Source organism: Erinaceus europaeus, chromosome 5 (genome assembly GCF_950295315.1).
Source record: "Erinaceus europaeus chromosome 5, mEriEur2.1, whole genome shotgun sequence".
In the NCBI taxonomy this organism is placed as follows: Eukaryota; Metazoa; Chordata; class Mammalia; order Eulipotyphla; family Erinaceidae; genus Erinaceus; species Erinaceus europaeus.
In genome coordinates, this window is record NC_080166.1 from 81233996 (window position 1) to 81252391 (window position 18396).

The 18396-nt window shown below is 40.6% G+C and overlaps 1 protein-coding gene across 4 annotated transcripts in view; it reads left to right on the forward strand.

Annotated features, from left to right (window-relative positions):
* TMEM117 (transmembrane protein 117) overlaps positions 1-18396 on the forward strand; it is a 581240-nt gene that overhangs the window by 462332 nt on the left and 100512 nt on the right. For all 4 annotated transcript variants that reach the window (XM_060191440.1, XM_060191438.1, XM_060191439.1 and 1 more), the window contains exon 6: positions 3839-3998. In XM_060191440.1, coding sequence (XP_060047423.1) covers positions 3839-3998 — 160 coding nt within the window. The remainder of the gene's footprint in view (positions 1-3838; positions 3999-18396) is intronic.

The window sequence follows — 18396 nt, forward strand, 5'->3', positions numbered from 1 at the left end:
AAAAAAGGAAAACTACAGACCAATATCTCTGATGAACATAGATGCCAAAATACTGAACAAGAACCTGGCCAACTGGATACAGCAGTATATCAAAAGATTGTTCATTACAACCAAGTGGGAGCTATCACAGGAATGCAAAGTTGGTTCAATATATGTTAGTCAATCAGTGTCATTCACCACATCAATAAAAGCAAAACCAAAAACCACATGATTACCTCAGTAGATTCAGAGAAAGCCTTTGACAAAATACAACACTCATTCATGCTCAAAACACTACAAAAATGGGTATAGATGGGAAATTCCTCAAAATAGTGGAGTCCATATACAGAAAACCTACAACCAACATCATACTCAATGGACGAAAGCTTAAAGCATTCCCCCTCAGATCAGGGACTAGAGAGGGCTGTCCATTATCACTATTACTCTTTAACATAGTATTGGAAGTTCTTGCCATAGCAATCAGGCAAGAGAAAGGAATCAAAGGAATACAGATTGAAAGAAAATAAATCAAGCTCTCACAGTTTGCAGATGATATGATAGTATACATAGAAAAACCTAAAAATTACAGCAGAAAGCCACTTGAAGTTATTAAGTAATAGAGCATGGTGTCAGGCTACAAAATCAACATATAAAAATAAGTGGCATTTCTTTATGAAAATACTGAATCTGAAGAAGAGGATATCCAGAAATCACTCCCATTCATTGTTGCAGCAAAATCAATAAAATACCTAGGAATAAAGTTGACCAAAAAAGTTAAATACTTGTATACTGAAAACTATGAGTCACTATTCAAGGAAATCGAAAATGATACCATGAAATGAAAAGACATCACATGTTCATGGATTGGAGGAATTAGTATCATCAAGATGAATATTCTTCCCAGCACCACATACAAATTTAATGTGATATCCATCAAAGTTCCTCCAAGCTTCTTTAAGAGAATAGAACAAAAATTACAATAGTTTATCTGTAATCAGAAAACACCTACAATTGCCAAAACTATCTTGAGGAAAAGAGACAGAAATGGAGGCATCACACTCCCAGATCTCAAACTAATTATAAGGCCATCATGATCAAAACAGCCTGGTATTGGAACAAAAATAGGCACACAGACCAGTGGAACAGAATTCAAAGCCCAGAAATAAACCCCCACACCTATGGACATCTAATCTTTGAAAAGGGGGCCCAAAGTATTAAATGGTGAAAAGAGGCTCTCTTCAATAAATGGTGCTGGGAAAACTGGGTTGAAACATGCAGAAGAATAAAACTGAACCACTTTCTCTCACCAGAAACAAAAATCAACTCCAAATGGATCAAGGACCTGGATGTTAGACCAGAAACTATCAAACACTTAGAGGTGGAACACTTTCCCACCTAAACCTCAAGACCATCTTTGATGATTCAAACCCAATTGCAAGGAAGACTAAAAAAAATAAATCAATGGGACTACATTAAATTGAAAAGCTTCTGCACATCCAAAGAAACTATCATACAAACAGACCCCTCACAGAATGGGAGATGATATTCACATGCCATACATCAGACAAGAGACTAATAACCAAAATAGACAAAGAGCTCAGCAAACTTAGCAACAAAAAAGCAAATAACCCCACCCAAAAATGTGCAGAGGATATGAACAGAACATTCACTACAGAAGAGATCCAAAAGGCTAACAAACACATGAACAATTGCTCCAGGTCACTGATTGTCAGAGAAATGCAAATAAAGACAATATTGAGATTCCCACCTCACTCCTGTGAGAATGGCATACAACAAAAAGGACACCAGCAACAAATGCTGGAGAAGTTGTGGGGACAATAAAGGAATCCTTTTGCACTGCTGTTAGGAATGTAAATTGGTCCAGCCTCTGTGGAGAGCAGTCTGGAGAACTCTCACAAGGCTAGACATCGACCTTCCATAGGACCCAGTAATTCCTCTCCTAGGGATATACCCCAAGGACTCCATAACACCCAGCCAAAAAGATGTGTGTATACCCATGTTTATAGCAGCACAATTCATAATAGCTCAAACCTGGAAGCACTGGAAGCAACCCAGGTGCTCAACAACAGATGAATGACTGAGAAAGCTGTGGTATATATATATATATATATATATATATATATACATACATACATACATACATACATATGATGGAATAGTATGCAGCTATGAAGAACAATGAACCCACCTTCTCTGACCCATCTTGGATGGAGCTAGAAGGAATTATGTTAAGTGAGCTTAGTCAGAAAGACAAAGATGCCTATGGGATGATCCCACTCATCAACAGAATTTGAGAAAGAAGAACAGAAAGGGAAACTCAAAACAGGATTTGACTGAGTTAGGAGTAGGGTACCAATGTAAAAATCTGTTTGAAGGGTGAGTGTGGATGTTCGGCTTCACTTGGGGGGGAGGTGGCGAGGGGGGAGGATGGGATGGGACACAGTCTTTTTGGTGGTGGGAATAGTGTTTAAAAAAAATAAATGGAGGCTGAGGAAGCAATGAAGAGGAGAGCCTGATGGAACTCTGTATTTACCCATCCTAAAATAGTCATAAGTATCTTGACGAAGCATCTATGTCCCTAGTCTACTACAGACAAATTTGAAAAAAAAAAAAAAAAACTTAGTGGTGAGGAAATATCTTAATATTTTAATACTAGTTAATACTACTCAGGTCTTAATAATGATGAAGGCAACTTCCTTTTCCTCACCATGGATAGAGTGTGAAGGAATCCTGTTAAGTGATATTAGCCGAAATGAGAAGGGTGAATACTGGATGATCGCACTTACAGGTGGAACTTAGAAAGTAGAACAGAAAGGGAGAACACAAAAGTAAAACGCAGGCTGGGTTTGCTACACTGCACCAAAGCAAAGGACTCTGCAGTGGGCTACGTGTGTGTAGGGGGGTGGGTGTGGTGATGGTGAATGTGACCTAAGTTGAGGGTGAGAGTGTTTTGCAGATACTTCTCATGGCGAGATAAGAATGTACCTTTTTACACTGTCTGTCATTGTGTTGAGTGTTCTTTAATCAGTGCTGTGCTTGTTGATGGAGGGGTTCTTTTTCCTCTGAGTTACTTAGTATAACTGGCAGGCTCAGTGAGGGCCAGCTAATAAAGGGTTATTATTCTTCAGTATGCATGGCCACGACCTGCAATCAAATGATACACAGGTAATAAGAGTTACACACCAACACTCCTTTGGGACCCATATTGTTCCAGTGGAGAACATTTTTAATATTTTTGTTGTTAATTATTTGTTCTATAATCATTATCTTAATATTCTTCAGGGGAAATCTTGGTGGAGATGCTATCAGACCTATTTCTAATTGCTTTGGAAAAGAAAGCACTTAATTTGCTTCTTAGAAGTGATGCCTTAGGGCAGAGAGTGGATAGCATAATGATTATGCAAAGAGACTCTCAGTGCCTGAGGCTCCAAAGTCCCAGGTTCAATCCCTCCAAACCACCATAAACCAGAGCTGAGCAGTGCTCTGGTAGAAAGAAAGAAAGAAAGAAAGAAAGAAAGAAAGAAAGAAAGAAAGAAAGAAAGAGAAATGATGTCTTAGGTGAGGCACTCGGCAAGGCAGAGATGTTTACTACAGCACAGATAGTATGCATTTGCCACAATCCATATTTTTTATATTTTATTTTAATGAGAGAGATGCAGAGAAAAAAACATGTAAATAGAGAGATCAGCTCTGACTTATGGTGGTACAGGGGACTGAATCAGGGACTTTGGACGTTTAGGCATGAAAGTCTTTTTGCATAATCGTTCTGCTCTCTCCCCTCCCCACAATCCATGTTCTTTAAGTAATATGTCTTTACCGAATGCCTTGTTTCTTGCAGGACAGTTCTTCTTACTCTGACTTCAGTGGTGGTACTGGTCATTACAACTGACTGGATCAGCTGGGACAAGCTAAACCGAGGATTTCTTCCCAGTGATGAGGTTTCCAGAGCGTTTCTGGCTTCTTTCATATTGGTATTTGACCTTCTTATTGTGATGCAGGTAAGGGCTCTGTTCTCACTGAAGCTGCCTCAGGCTTTGTTCTCAGTAGCAACAAAGGAAGACCAAACAGAGGAAGACTTCATGAAGCTGGAGCAGTGCAACATGCATGGTTGCTCCAAGTAGGACCTTCTCTGCTCCTGTTTCCAGTAATTTGACTGGGAGGGGGAAAAATAGGGATTTTATTAGAAGGACATCAGAGATTGATTTATAGGAATATTACCAAGTGGACTTCAGGGCAGCCTATGGCAGGTGGTCTCCTCTGCCAAGGCTTTTAAAATAAAAAAACAAAACACTAACAAAAATACCCTGTCATTTAGTAAATGACAAGCTGCAGACCTGATGGTGATGAAAAGCCAGAGATGAGCACCTGCCAGAGCTGGGTTTTACAGCAGTGGAAATGGACTGGTATACATATACTTTCCCTGGTGATAGAAATGATCGCTTTCTTTCAGTATTCACCAGAATTCATTCAGTATTTTCATGGAAAGAATATTTCTGTCCTGCTTGGCAACAGCTTGCTGGTACGACAGCATCATTGTTATCTGTGCTTCTCCTGCAATCTTCTGGTCTGAATGATTGAGGGGGCTTCAGGTGTGTTCTTTTGAATGGGCAGAAAGCAACTTGAACTATTATTGGCACTTCAGCTGGCTCATTAAGTGCCCATTCATTTTATTTGCTGGACATATTCTGATTGCTTCTCTGAAACAACTTTGCATTTTCATATAAGCACATTATAAGTTCCCAGAACAAAGAGGACCATTGCTAACAGGAAAGTAAACCCCCTTGTCTTCCAATAATTTTTAAAATCTTATTTATTTAGGATAGAGACAGTGAGAAATTGAGAGAGAGAGAAAAGAAGATAGAGGGAGAAAGAAAAAGAGATGCCTGCAGCATGCTTTACAGCTTGTGAAGCTTTCCCCCTGTTGGTGGAAATCTGAGACTTGAAACCAGGTCCTTGTGCATTATTGCAGGTGTGTTCAACTGGGTGCACCCCTGACAGGCCCTGCCTTGTGTTCCAAATTTATGTAACAGTTCACAGGACAGCAAGTTGTCTTTCTCATATCAGAAGAGGCCAGCAGAGGCCTTTGTAAAAGACACTGTGTAGTGCTTCAAACTGAGTCACGCTGCAGGGGAGCAGTATATAATATGTCTAGGTATTATCTACACAGTGGGTCAGAGAGTAATTACTACTTGAATGGATGATCACTAAAGCATTATTTTTTATTTGCAAATTTCTTAAAGACATGAAGCCAATTTTTGGCTTACCAAAACACAGATGCATTTCTTTTCCATTTACTGTGGGAGAGTTTAGCATAGTGACTGAGCTCTGGTGCACAAGTAAAAAAACATTGGTAGGGATCAGGTGGTGGAGCACCTAGTCAACTGAATTTGTTACCAAGTGGGAGGCCTCATGAGAAGTGGAGCAGTGTTGAAAGCAGATTCCTTTTTCCTCTCTATGTCCCCCTTTCCTCTCAATTTCTTTTTGTCTCTATCCAAAATAATTAAATAAATAAAATATTTTAAAAGAGAAAGCAGATTCTGCTGTCTCTTACTTGGTATAAGGTATCATATATATCTTAGGGGCTGTGGAGACAGCTGAATGGTTATCCAAGGTCCCAGGTTTAGTCCTCAGAACCACCATAAACCAGAGCTGAGTAGTGCTCTGGTATCTCTTTCTTCATATACATATATACATATGTATGTATATACCTTTTTAAAAATCTAACTTAGAGCATGCATGTAATCAGATGTCACGGGTTACTTGTTCAAAGAGATACTGTATTTTTTCTATCTTATATTCCTCACTAATATAAGAAATGGTAAAATTTCCGGGTCAGAGCGTAGTGTGCCTGGTAGAACGCACAGAGTACAATGAGCAGAGACTCTGGTTCAAGCACCCCAGTCCCTGCCTGCAAGGGGGAAGCTTCAGGAGTGGTGAAATAGTACTGCAGGCCTATCTATCTATCTATCTATCTATCTATCTATCTATCTATCTATCTATCTATGTATCTGTCATCTATCTATCTTCTCCCTCTTCCTTCTAAATTTATTTGTCTCTATCCTAAGTAAATAAAATGTTTTCTTTAATTATAAAGAAAAGAGAAGTGGTAAATTTTTTCTATAGTACCAATCCCTCCTTTTACCTCTATATTTGTTGGATTTTTATATATCAGGACATTGATTTCCTGACTCACCACTCTTATCCTCAATTTTTTTACCCTATTTATATAGTTATAATTATTTATGCATTAAGTCCACAGAAATGAGGGACCTGGAGTGAGGGAATGTCACCTTCAAGGTTGCATATTTCATTGCTCCAAAGTGTTGAATAAAAAAGAGATGGGGTAAAGGAAAGACAGTCATGATATATGCAAACTGAGTCTGCAGGGTTGGGAAAGGAAACACAAAATTGGAGTCAGCCAGGTGCAGAAGTTCTGAGTGGAGGGTTCCAGCAAAGAGAGATAGCAGTTTGAGCCTTTTCTGGTGACAAGTCATTATACTCCTGCCAAGCTGGTTTAATCAAAAGGGAGGCTGTGTCAGTGCACATAAGGATGCAGGACAGAATGAACAAGGATGGATGTGATTACATTTTATGGATGTATAGTAGCAGAGACCACAGTATAACAGAAAGTATAGACCTGGCCTTTATTCTCTGGCTCTCATCTTTGATTTAATGTAATATTATTGAGGGATTAGTGGTTTACAGTATGGCTGTTGACAGAAAGGTACAATTTCTTGTCTCCCAAGGTCAGATATCTGCAAAGCACTCTCACACTCAACTTAGGTCTTTTCCCACCTCACACCAGGAGACCCCAGAGTTGTCTTCCCAGTACCCCTCCCCTCAGTACTCTCCAGAGTCTTTTACTTTGGTGCAATACATAAAACCTAATCCAAATTTTACATTGTGATTTCCCTTCCTGACCTTGTTTCTTGAGTTCCATCTACGAGTAAGATTATCTGGTATTCATCCTTCTCTTTCTGATTCATTTTCCTTAGCATGATTCCTCAATCCCCATCCAAGATGAGGCATAGGGAATGAGTTCATCACTCTTTAACGCCTACACTTTCTGCCGGGCTAGCCTGAGGGTGCTTCTTCCCAGGCACGTGCTCTCTGGGTTGGAGAGAACTCGACTGGAGCCAACCTAGGCTACTGCGCAGGAAAGTGGTCAGGAAGTAGCATGGTGAGAGAGAGACTCTGGGACTCTCAGAGCAGGAACACACAATACCCTGCTGCGTTTATTGATCTACCTTTAAATATATTCTGAGACTAAGTGGTAGGGTGGAAAAGGAAGTACGTAGGATAAGGGGGTGGAGTGGAAAAAGAGCTCGAACCAGTGGGGATTAAACCAGTGAGGATTAAACCAATGGGGATTAAATCAGGGCGGGTCTCAAACAATGATTATGTAAATAGACCACAGTTAAAGCAATGCAGGGGAACCTGGCGTGATGGATAGAAACAGAAGCAGAATTAGCCAAAGGAGAAATGATGACCAACAACTTTCCTCTTTTTTCCCATCACAGATGCTTCCTTTCTCAGAAGATCATTTAAGTTTCCAGTGCATGTGGGAGATAATAACCACAGCCAACACATCAGAGGGAGATAGTTCTTTACCTGTCAGACGAAATTATATACTACTGGGGAGGTGTTTCAGGACCTGGCTTGTCTTGCTCCTATTTCTGAACTGACTAGGAATAAGAATGCACCCCTCCCAAAGTGAAGAGTGATGGGCTGTGGTACACATGGTTTAGTACACACATTACCATGTGCAAAGACCTGGGTTCAAGTACCCAGTCCCCACCTGCAGGGGGGGAAGCTTCATGAGTGCTGGAGCATTAGAGAAGAGGAGAGGAGCAGAGGAGAGGGGAAGGGAGGGACGAGGGGAGAGGAGAGGAGGGGAGGGGAAGGGAGGGAAGAGGAGAGGAAGAGAGAGAGGAGGGGAGGCGAGGGGAGGGGAAAAGCAGCAAGGGATCCATGGAAGAACAAATATTTCTTCAGTCTACAGAGATGAGTGGGAAAAGGCAGGATTGGGCAGTTTTAATGACCATGGGGATTTAAATTTAATGTGCTATTAAACTTCCATCTACTGTTTGTCTCTCAGGAATGCTTATGATAACAGAACTCTAAGATTTTGGTTTAGGAGAGATTAAATTACTGAGTTTCACAATTGGACCAAAGTATAAAAATACATCAGCTAAAATTGGTTCTCAGGAGGTAGACAAAGCCTAGAGAATACGTGTTTCTGAGAATGTATATGCAATTATGAAAGACTTTACACGTCTAGATAAATAGGTGTATTTATCGCTTTGCAACTTCTCTTGCTAAAGAGAAGTTCTATCAATATATGGCTTCTCTCATCATCTTATATATAGACCTTAGATTTATATATCTAAATAGATACATAAAATAGATTAAGCAGATTAAGTACAGGTAGCATAAAGCACAAGGAACAGTTTAAGGATCCTGGTTAGAGCCTCAGGCTTCCCACCTGCAGGGGAGTCACTTCACAATCCGTGAAGCAGGTCAGCAGGTGTCTATCTTTCTCTTCCCCTCTCTGTCTTCCCCTCCTCTCTCCATTTCTTTCTGTCCTATCCAACAACAATGACAACAACAATAAAACAACAAGGGCAACCAAAAGAGAATAAATAAGATAAATAAATAAATATTTAAAAAAATACATATTCCATGTAATATATTAGCCTTCTGTGCTTTGAGGTAATAGAAGAAGTCTTCTAGGGAAAGTATTTTATTTTATTTATTTTTAAAAAATATTTATTTATTTATTCCCTTTTGTTGCCCTTGTTTCTTTTTTTATTGTTGTTATTGATGTCATCATTGTTGGATAGGACAGAGAGAAATGGAGAAAGGAGGTGAAGACAGAGAGGGGGAGAGAAAAATAGACACCTGCAGACCTGCTTAACGGCCTGTGAAGCAACTCCCCTGTAGGTGGGGAGTCGGGGGCTCTAACCGGGATCCTTATGCTGGTCCTTGGGCCTTGTGCCACATGAGCTTAACCTGCTGCACTACTGCCCGACTCCCTAGGGAAAGTATTTTAAAGAGAAGAAGATTGCAAGGTCATATTTTGATAAATTCTCCTAGTTTTTATCATGACTTTGTGGCCTTGTTTTCTGTCTATATACATTTGTGCTTGCGTACCTATATACCTCCTATGACTTGCTCTATGAGGAAAGAAAATTATTTTATTTTTCATTCAGGAAAGAAAATTATTTTATTTTTCATTCTCATAGTTACATCACATCCAATACATTACATTCTTACTGTAAGTAATCTGCTAAGTGAATGGATGGGAGAGGGAACACAGCATTGTTTCAATAAGTCAAACAACATACTGTTTTTAAAATTGAACTTGTTTTAAATCCTGCCAGGCTAGTGTGAGGGTGTTTCTTCCTGGGCATGTGCTCTCTGGGTTGGAGAGAACTCGACTAGAGCCAGAGCTGGGCTGCTGCTCACTCAGCAATGTGGGAGAGAGACCAGGAACTCATGGCAGAGCAGGAACACAATGTGTCTTTATTGATCAGAGACAACGCTTTTATATATTAGAACCAGAAGTGGCAAGTCAGAAGAGGAAATGGCTAAGAAAGGGGGTGGAGAAAAGAAAAGAGAGGGCTAAGGTTGAAACTCCCTTAGCAATTGTTGTGAAGGTTTTAACCAGTGGGATTAATTAATACACTGCAGGCAGGGCTAGTCTCAAGGTAGAAAGATGATAGATCAAAGGTGGGGATCTTTCAGGCAAAACCATGATTATGTAAACAGGCCATAGTGTCAACAATGGAGGATGGAGCAAAGGAGGGGGGTGGCTGGTTTAAGGCCCGACAAAATCCCAATCTTTTTTTTTTTATTTCTTTATTGGGGAATTAATGTTTTACATTCAACAGTAAATACAATAGTTTGTACACACATAACACTTCCCAGTTTTCCATATAACAATACAACCCCCACTAGGTCCTCTTTCATCCTTGGATCTGTATTTTCCCCACCTACCCACCCCAGAGTCTTACTTTGGTGCAATATGCCAGTTCCAGTTCAGGTTCTACTTGTGTTTTCGTTTCTAATCTTGTTTTTCAACTTCTGCCTGAGAGTAAGATCATCCCATACTCACCCTTTTGTTTCTGACTTATTTCACTTAACATGAATTTTTCAAGGTCCATCCAAGATCGGCTGAAAACGGCGAAATCACCATTTTTATTCCATTGTGTATATATACCACAACTTGCTCAGCCACTCATCTGTTGTTGGACACCTGGGTTGCTTCCAGGTTTTGGCTATTACAAATTGTGTTGTCAAGAACATATATGTACTCAGATCTTTTTGGATGGGTGTGTTGGGTTCCTTAAGATATAACCCCAGGAGAGGAATTGCAGGATCATAGGATAGGTCCATTTCTAGCCTTCTGAGAGTTCCCCAGACTGTTCTCCAAAGAGGTTGGACCAATTTACATTCCTACCAGCAGTGTAGGAGGGTTCCTTTGACCCCACAACCTCTCCAGCATTTCTGATGTATGATATTCTTACAGGAGTGAAGTGGTATCTCATTGTTGTCTTTATTTGCATTTCTCTGACAATCAGAGACTTGGAGCATTTTTTCATGTGTTTCTCAGCCTTTTGGATCTCTTCTGTGGTGAATATTCTGTCCATGTCTTCCCCCCATTTTTGGATGGGGTTATTTGTTTTCTTGTTGTTGGTATTTGCAATTTCTTTATATATTCTGGTTATTAGCCTCTTGTCTGATGTATGGCATGGAAAGACCTTCTTCCATTCTGTGAGGGGTCTCTTGGTTTGGGTAGTAGTTTCTTTAGCTGTGCAGAAACTTTTTAATTTTATGTAGTCCCATAGGTTTATGCTTGCCTTAGTCTTCTTTGTAATTGGATTTCTTTCATTGAAGATGTCTTTAAGATTTATGCAGAAAAGAGTTCTGCCAGTATTTTTCTCTAAGTATCTGATAGTTTCTGGTCTAACATCCAAGTCCTTGATCCACTTGGAATTTACTTTTGTATTTGGTGAAATATAGTGGTTCAGTTTCATTCTTCTGCAAGTTTCAACCCATTGTTTCCAACACCATTTGTTGAAGAGACTCTGCTTTCCCCATTTAATAGTCTGGGCTCCTTTGTCAAAGATTAGATATCCATAGGTGTGAGGGCTTACTTCTGGGATCTCAATTCTATTCCACTGGTTAGTATGTCTATTCATGTTCTAGTACCAAGCAGTTTTGATGACAATGGCCCTATAATACAATTTGAGATCTGGGAGTGTGATGCCTCCGGTTCTGTTCTTTTTTATCAAGATTGTTTTGGCAATTCTAGGTCTTTTCTGGTTCCAGATCAACATTTGTAGCATTTGCTCTATTCTCCTAAAAAATGTGCTTGGGATCTTGATGGGGATAGCATTAAGTTTGTAGATGACTCTGGGTAGTTTATTCATTTTGATGATGTTAATTCTTCCAACCCATGAACATGGAATATCTTTCCACTTTTTTGTGTCTTTTTCAATTTCCTTGAATAGTGACTCATAATTTTCAGTATACAAGTCTTTCACTTCTTTGGTTAGGTTTACTCCTAGATATTTTATTGTTTTTGTTGCCAAAGTCCCAATCTTAAATCAGGACCTGGAGCAAGGATAACTGTCATTTAAGAAACAGCTAGCTCTCAGGTCCTCAATTCCAAGATGACTGAGGAGGAACAGTGCCCCCCAAAAGGGCCGCAGTCACGTGCAACCTATCTGCTGCACTAACTGAGCCTGATGCATGCCCAAGGACAAGGCCATTACGAAGTTTGTCATTTGAAACATGGTAGAAACCACCACCTGCAAGGACTGCTCCTACACTTTGTGCTTCCCAAATTGTATGTGAAATTACATTACTGTGTGAGTTGCACTATTCACAGCAAAGTAGTCAGGAATCTCTCTCATGAAGACAGGAAGGACCACACTCCCCCACCACAATTTAGACCTGCAGGTGCTGCCCCAGGACCTCTACCAAAGCCCATATAAGAGTTGTGACCTGAAGAAAAGCAGTCTTCTTGAGAAAAGATAAAATGGAAATTATACTTTAAAAAAGAAAAGAGAAAAAGCTAGATCAGCCATCAATACTTGCTGTCTGCATAGAGTCTATCCATGACTTTGAATCTCAGTTTTATTTGGCTGTCACCATTTTTTACTTCTGACATTGCTGGTTCTGTGGAGGAAAGGAACTATTCAAGGGGAACTCATGGAGGAGAAGAACCTCAGTGTGGCTGGTTGTAGTCCAACAACTAGTCTCCCCACAGAGTAGACTTGCCATCCTAAACCCTGTCCACATGACATGAAGGAGTTCAGTCAAGTGTGTAGTTTGTGGGAGCCATCAGAAACAGATCTGTGCAGGTGACTCACAGTATCATGAAGTTCAGACCAAGGTAACAGGTGAGCTGGGATGACTAGGCAAGGCAAAATTAGGATTCAATCATAGGGACTGGAGTGGCAAAAAAAAAACAAAAAAAACCCCACTCACTTGGAAATAAAACTAATGGTCTGGTTAGCATATGACATAGATCACAATTTGAAAACAGACAGTAACTTATGAGAGACTATTGTGAACAGAGGAGATAACCCACATCTTTATGGATAATGTGGGGAAAATGTAGCTTGAAGGAATTCTAAGATCTGGTTAAGCAAGTGGAAAATAGAAGCATTCAAGTTTTATCCCAATTTAAATATTTCAGTCCCTGCGGTGTATTTTAAAAGAGAGTTAAGGCATGATTAGAAAATTGGGAGCATATAAAGTCTATGTTATTGTACAGGAACAATAATTTTTCAAAGTCATACTAAGATAAATGAATATAAGACCTGGGGCAGAGGAGATGCTTCTACAGAAGACTTTCATGCCTAAGGCTTTAAGATCCCAGGTTCAGTCCCCAGCACTACCATAAGCCAGAGCTGAACAGCGCTCTGGCCTTGTGCTCTGTAGCTCTATCTTGTTGAGATAAAATAATAAAAAAACAAGGTATATGATCTTCAAATATGTATTTTTCCAAGTGGCGCCATGCTGCTGCCTTGCCATGTGAATGACTCGTTTCTTTTTTAAGTTTTTTTAATGTTTTATTTATTTATTTTCCCTTTTATTGCTCTTGTTTTATTGTTGTAGTTATTATTGTTGTCGTCACTGATGCCATCATCATTGGATAGGACAGAGAGAAATGGAGAGAGGAGGGGAAGACAGAGAGGGGGAGAGAAAGATAGACACCTGCAGACCCGCTTCACCACCAGTGAGGCAACCCCCCTGCAGGTGGGGAGCCGGGGGCTCAGACCAGGATCCTCACTCCATTCCTTGTGCTTTGCGCCAAGTGCGCTTAACCCACTGTGCCACCGCTTGGCCCCCGACTCATTTCTTATTATTGTCTGAAAGAATAATCTAGCCCTCGACTTCATCTGTGTGTGTATTTTTCATGGTAGGAAGTTCTATGTAGTTGTTGTAACTTGTATTCACATATTTGTACATGATTTTAAAAATATTTATTTATCAGCTAATGATAAATATGAGGGGGGGAGGAAAAGAGACAGAGAAACAGAGCATCACTCTGACACATGTGATGCCAGGAATCAAAGTCAGGACTTCATGCTTGAAAGTCCAACTCTTTTCCATTGTGCCACCCCCAGACCGTATGTATGTCATTTATGAAAAGTATGTACGTACTTTATGAAAAGTGTAAATGTTGAAGACTGATTGATAGTTTTTTCATCAAGTTCCCAACTCCTCTTGAGCAGATTGCAAACTCAAAAGGTTGAATATACTTGAAGCCACCAGTTTATAGTTAATCTGAAAGATACATTGAAGATGTTTCTTTTACCTTAGTCATCTGTGTTAGAGAGTCAACTGAGTACTTGTAAGAATGCAGATTCCTATGGTCTGGGAGGTGATGCAATGGATAAAGCATTGGACTTTCAAGCATGAGGTTCTGAGTTCAATCCCTGACAGCACATGTGCCAGAGTGATGTCTGGTTCTTTCTCTCTCTCTCTCTCTCTTCCTCCTATCATTTTCATGAATAATTTTTTTAAAAAAAAAAAACACAATTCAAAATTTATAGAAGAAAACATCAGTGAAACTTTGCAGAATCTTCACATCAAAGATGTATTTGGAGACTCAACTCCATGGGCATGGGAATGAAAACAAGAGTAATTGGGATTACACAAAACTAAAGCACTTCTACACATGAAAGCAAACCACACAAGGATAGCCAGGTAACCCAGTAAATGGGAGAGGATATTTGCACATCACACATCTGCTATGTGACTGATATCAAACAGCTATACAGAATTGATACAGATCTAAAGAAGTAAACAAAACCTAATAAAATAGTGGCCAAAGAACTAAACAGTTTTCTCTTTATTTTAAAGAAGAAATTTTTATTATCTTTATTTATTTATTGGATAGAGACAGCCAGAAATTGAGAGGGAAGGGGGAGATAAAGAGAGAGATAAACAGATACCTGCAGCACAGCTTTACCACTCGCAAAGCTGTTATTCTACAGGTTTGGAGTGGGGGCTTTAACTTGGGCGCTTGCACATTATAATTGGCGCTCAACCAGGTGCAACTCTACCTGGCCCCAACAATTTCTAAAGAAGAGTTAACACGTGGCCAATAGACACATAAAGAAATACCCCACTTCATTATCATTAGAGAAATGCAGATTTAAAAAATAATAGCAAAATAAAAAGGTACAAGAGAAATGCAGATTAAAACTACACAGAGATAACCATCTTACACCTGAGATAATGGCTTCCATCAGCAAATCAGGAAGTGACAGGTATTGGAGAGGTTGTGGAAAGAAAGGAACTCTGCTACACTGCTGGTGGGAATGCGAACTGGTGCAGCCCTTTGGAAAGACTGTTTGGAGCGGAATCATATAGGCACTGAGGTCCAGAGATAACTCATCAAACATAAATAAAAAATTTTAGGGGGCTGGGCAGTAGCGTAGCCGGTTAAGCGCATGTGGCACAAAGAGGAAGGACCAGTGTAAGGGTCTCTGTTCAAGCCCCCAGCTCCCCACTTGCCAGGGGTCACTTCGCAAGTGGTGAAGTAGGTCTGCATGTGTCTATCTTTCTTTTTTTTTAATTTTTTTTTTTATTTAAGAAAGGATTAATTAACAAAACCATAGGGTAGGAGGGGTACAACTCCACACAATTCCCAATCTCCATATGCCACCCCCTCCCCCGATAGCTTTCCTATTCTCTATCCCTCTGGGAGCATGGACCCAGGGTCTTTGTGGGTTGCAGAAGGTAGAAGGTCTGGCTTCTGTAATTGCTTCCCCGCTGAACATGGGCTTTGACTGGTCAGTCCATACTCCCAGTTTGCCTCTCTCTTTCCCTAGTAGGGTGGGTCTCTGGGGAAGCTGAGCTCCAGGACACATTGGTGGGGTCTTCAATCCAGGGAAGCCTGGCTAGCATCCTGATGGCATCTGGAACCTGGTGATGGAAAAGAGAGTTAACATACAAAGCCAAACAAATTGTTGAGCAATCATGGACCCAAAGCTTGGAATAGTGGAGAGGAAGTGTTAGGGAGGTACTCACTGCAAACTCTAGTGTACTTCTGCTTTCAGGTATATATTTTGCAGTAGTTTATGGATACGTGTGAACATAAGCTCTCTCTCACAGAAACTGGTGTATATCTAGGTTTTGGGACTTTGTTAGAAAGTGAACCACCTGAGATGGAATTAGAGTATACTATGAAAGGAAAGGTCTCACCCAAGTAATGAAGCTGAAGGGTTGTCATTCCACACGTGAAGTCTCTGGACACAGTCTGAGGTGAAGCATGTTGAGGTGGCAATTGTTGCGTTGGTTAGGTTATGGTCAGCAGATGCAATATTATTTGATATGGATTGGGAGAGGCATACGGGAAAGTGGGCCCTATCCAAGGGTTCCAGGACTGGGGGAAGTAAGGGCTCATAATAGCTAAAACCTGGAAGCAACCCAGGTGCCCAATAACAGATGAGTGGCTGAGAAAGCTGTGGTATATATACACAATGGAATACTATGCAGCTATCAAGAACAATGAACCCACCTTCTCTGACCCATCTTGGACAGAGCTAGAAGGAATTATGTTAAGTGAGCTAAGTCAGAAAGATAAAGATGAGTATGGGATGATCCCACTCATCAACAGAAGTTGACTAAGAAGATCTGAAAGGGAAACTAAAAGCAGGATCTGACCAAATTGTAAGTAGGGCACCAAAGTAAAAACCCTGTGGTAAAGGGTAGACATGCAGCTTCCTGGGCCAGTGGGGGGTGGGAGTGGGTGGGAGGGATGGGTCACAGTCTTTTGGTGGTGGGAATGGTGTTTATGTACACTCCTAGCAAAATGTAGACATATAAACCACTAGTTAATTAATATGAGAGGGGGAAAATCAATCGTATGTCTCAAAGTTTTTCAAAACACAAACTGAATCTTTTTAATATATAGGCTGTGTAATTGATATGCGGACTCTCTCAAAAGCCTAGACCAAGTAGATTAGAAGCATCCAATAGCACAGCTATATACAAGATACTGGATACTGTACAGCAAACCATAGCAAAAGGACTTTTCAAAGTTAACCCAATTACCAATAATGTGATGATAACATTAACTATCGATTGTCTTTTTGAACCCTAAGACAGCAGGAACCTCATCTCCACTATAGAGCCCCTACTTCCCCCAGTGTCTATCTTTCTCTCTCCCTCTCTGTCTTTTCCTCCTTTCTCCATTTCTCTCTGTCCTATCTAAAAAAGATGACAACAGTAGTAACTACAATAAAACAGCAAGGGCAACAACAAGGGCAACAAAATGGGAAAAATGGCCTCCAGGAGCAGTAGATTTGTAGTGCAGGCACCAAGCCCCAGCAATAACCCTGGAGGTAAAAAAAATAAAATAAAATAAAATAAAATAAAATAAAATAAAATAAAAAGAAAAGAAAACAAATGAAACTCTCTCTTCTTTTGTTTTCCATACAACTACCTCTTTACTAACTCACAGCCAAATGATATGCCTCTTTCTATTCAGTTTAGTTTTCCAGACCTCCTTCCTCTAATTATCCTTTAAATATAGATTTCCTCTGAGGTTGCTGACATAGTTTTTCTTATCTTGTTATCCCATGTGCTTATTCAAGGTAATATCAGTTACTGCCCTGACTCCAGCCTTCTCTTTTTCTCAAATCATTTTATTGGGTGAATAATGGCTTAAGGACAGTTATAGTGTTTGCACCCTGTCACCAACCCAAGTCCCATCTTGTCCTGGGTACTAGACAAAATCTTCCCCTTTTCTGTGTCTTGTGAGCCTTCTCTGTAAGCTAGTCTTGGTCTAATCTTTTTCAAACTCATATGTCTCTGCTGAGTTGCAGATCAGGTTATCTACCTGCCATTTGGTTATATTCATCTAAATGTTCAATCGACTTCTGTATCTGCTTGTGACCAAAACCAACACCATGAATCCCTCAGACTGCTATTCACTTAGTTGCTCCATTCTAAACACCTTGAGAAAAACCAAGACTTTTCTTCTTTCTTTCTTCTCTTTCGGTCCATCATTAAGCTGATTCATTCTTGATAAATATATTTCAAATCTGTCCTTCCACTAGAAAAAGTCTCTAGCCATATGACCTGGGTGGAACAGAGTGGCCTGTAATAAGGTCACATTTGGATTAGACTACAAAATTGACTGCTTCTTCTTCTTCTAGCGTTTGCCCTTCTTCCGTAGCCAGTCAACAGCGTCAGGTTGAGCCTGATGTAAAGTTTCGAGACCTCCTTTGAATCTGGAGAGGTGGCAGTCGTTGACTATGTGGGTCATAGTTTGTCTGTAGCCGCAGGGGCAGTTCGGGTCATCTCTGGCTCCCCAGCGATGGAACATAGCGGCGCACCGGCCATGGCCTGTTCGATAGCGATTGAGGAGGGCCCAATCTTAACGTGCTAGGTCAAAGCCGGGTTGACGCTTGCAGGGGTCTGTGATGAGGTGTTTGTTCTTTACCTCAGCTGACTGCCAACTCTGTTTCCAAGAGTCTGGAACAGAGTTCAGTGTAGGCGTAGGGGACCAGATTGGGTGAAGAGACGTCAAGCGTTGGACAGGGTGGGTGAAGATATCCGCGTATATTGGCAGGTCCGGTCGAGCGTAGACGTGGGAAATGAACTTAGATGATGCCGCATCCCGACAAATATCTGGCGGGGCGATGTTGCTAAGAACTGGCAGCCATGGAACCGGGGTGGAACGGATGGTTCCAGAAATTATCCTCATGGAGGAATATAATTTGGAATCGACCAAGTGGACATAGGGGATACGGAACCATACTGGGGCACAGTATTCTGCAGTGGAATAGCACAATGCCAGAGATGATGATCGTAGTGTAGAAGCGCTCGTGCCCCATGAGGAGCTGGCCAGTCTTGCAATGATGT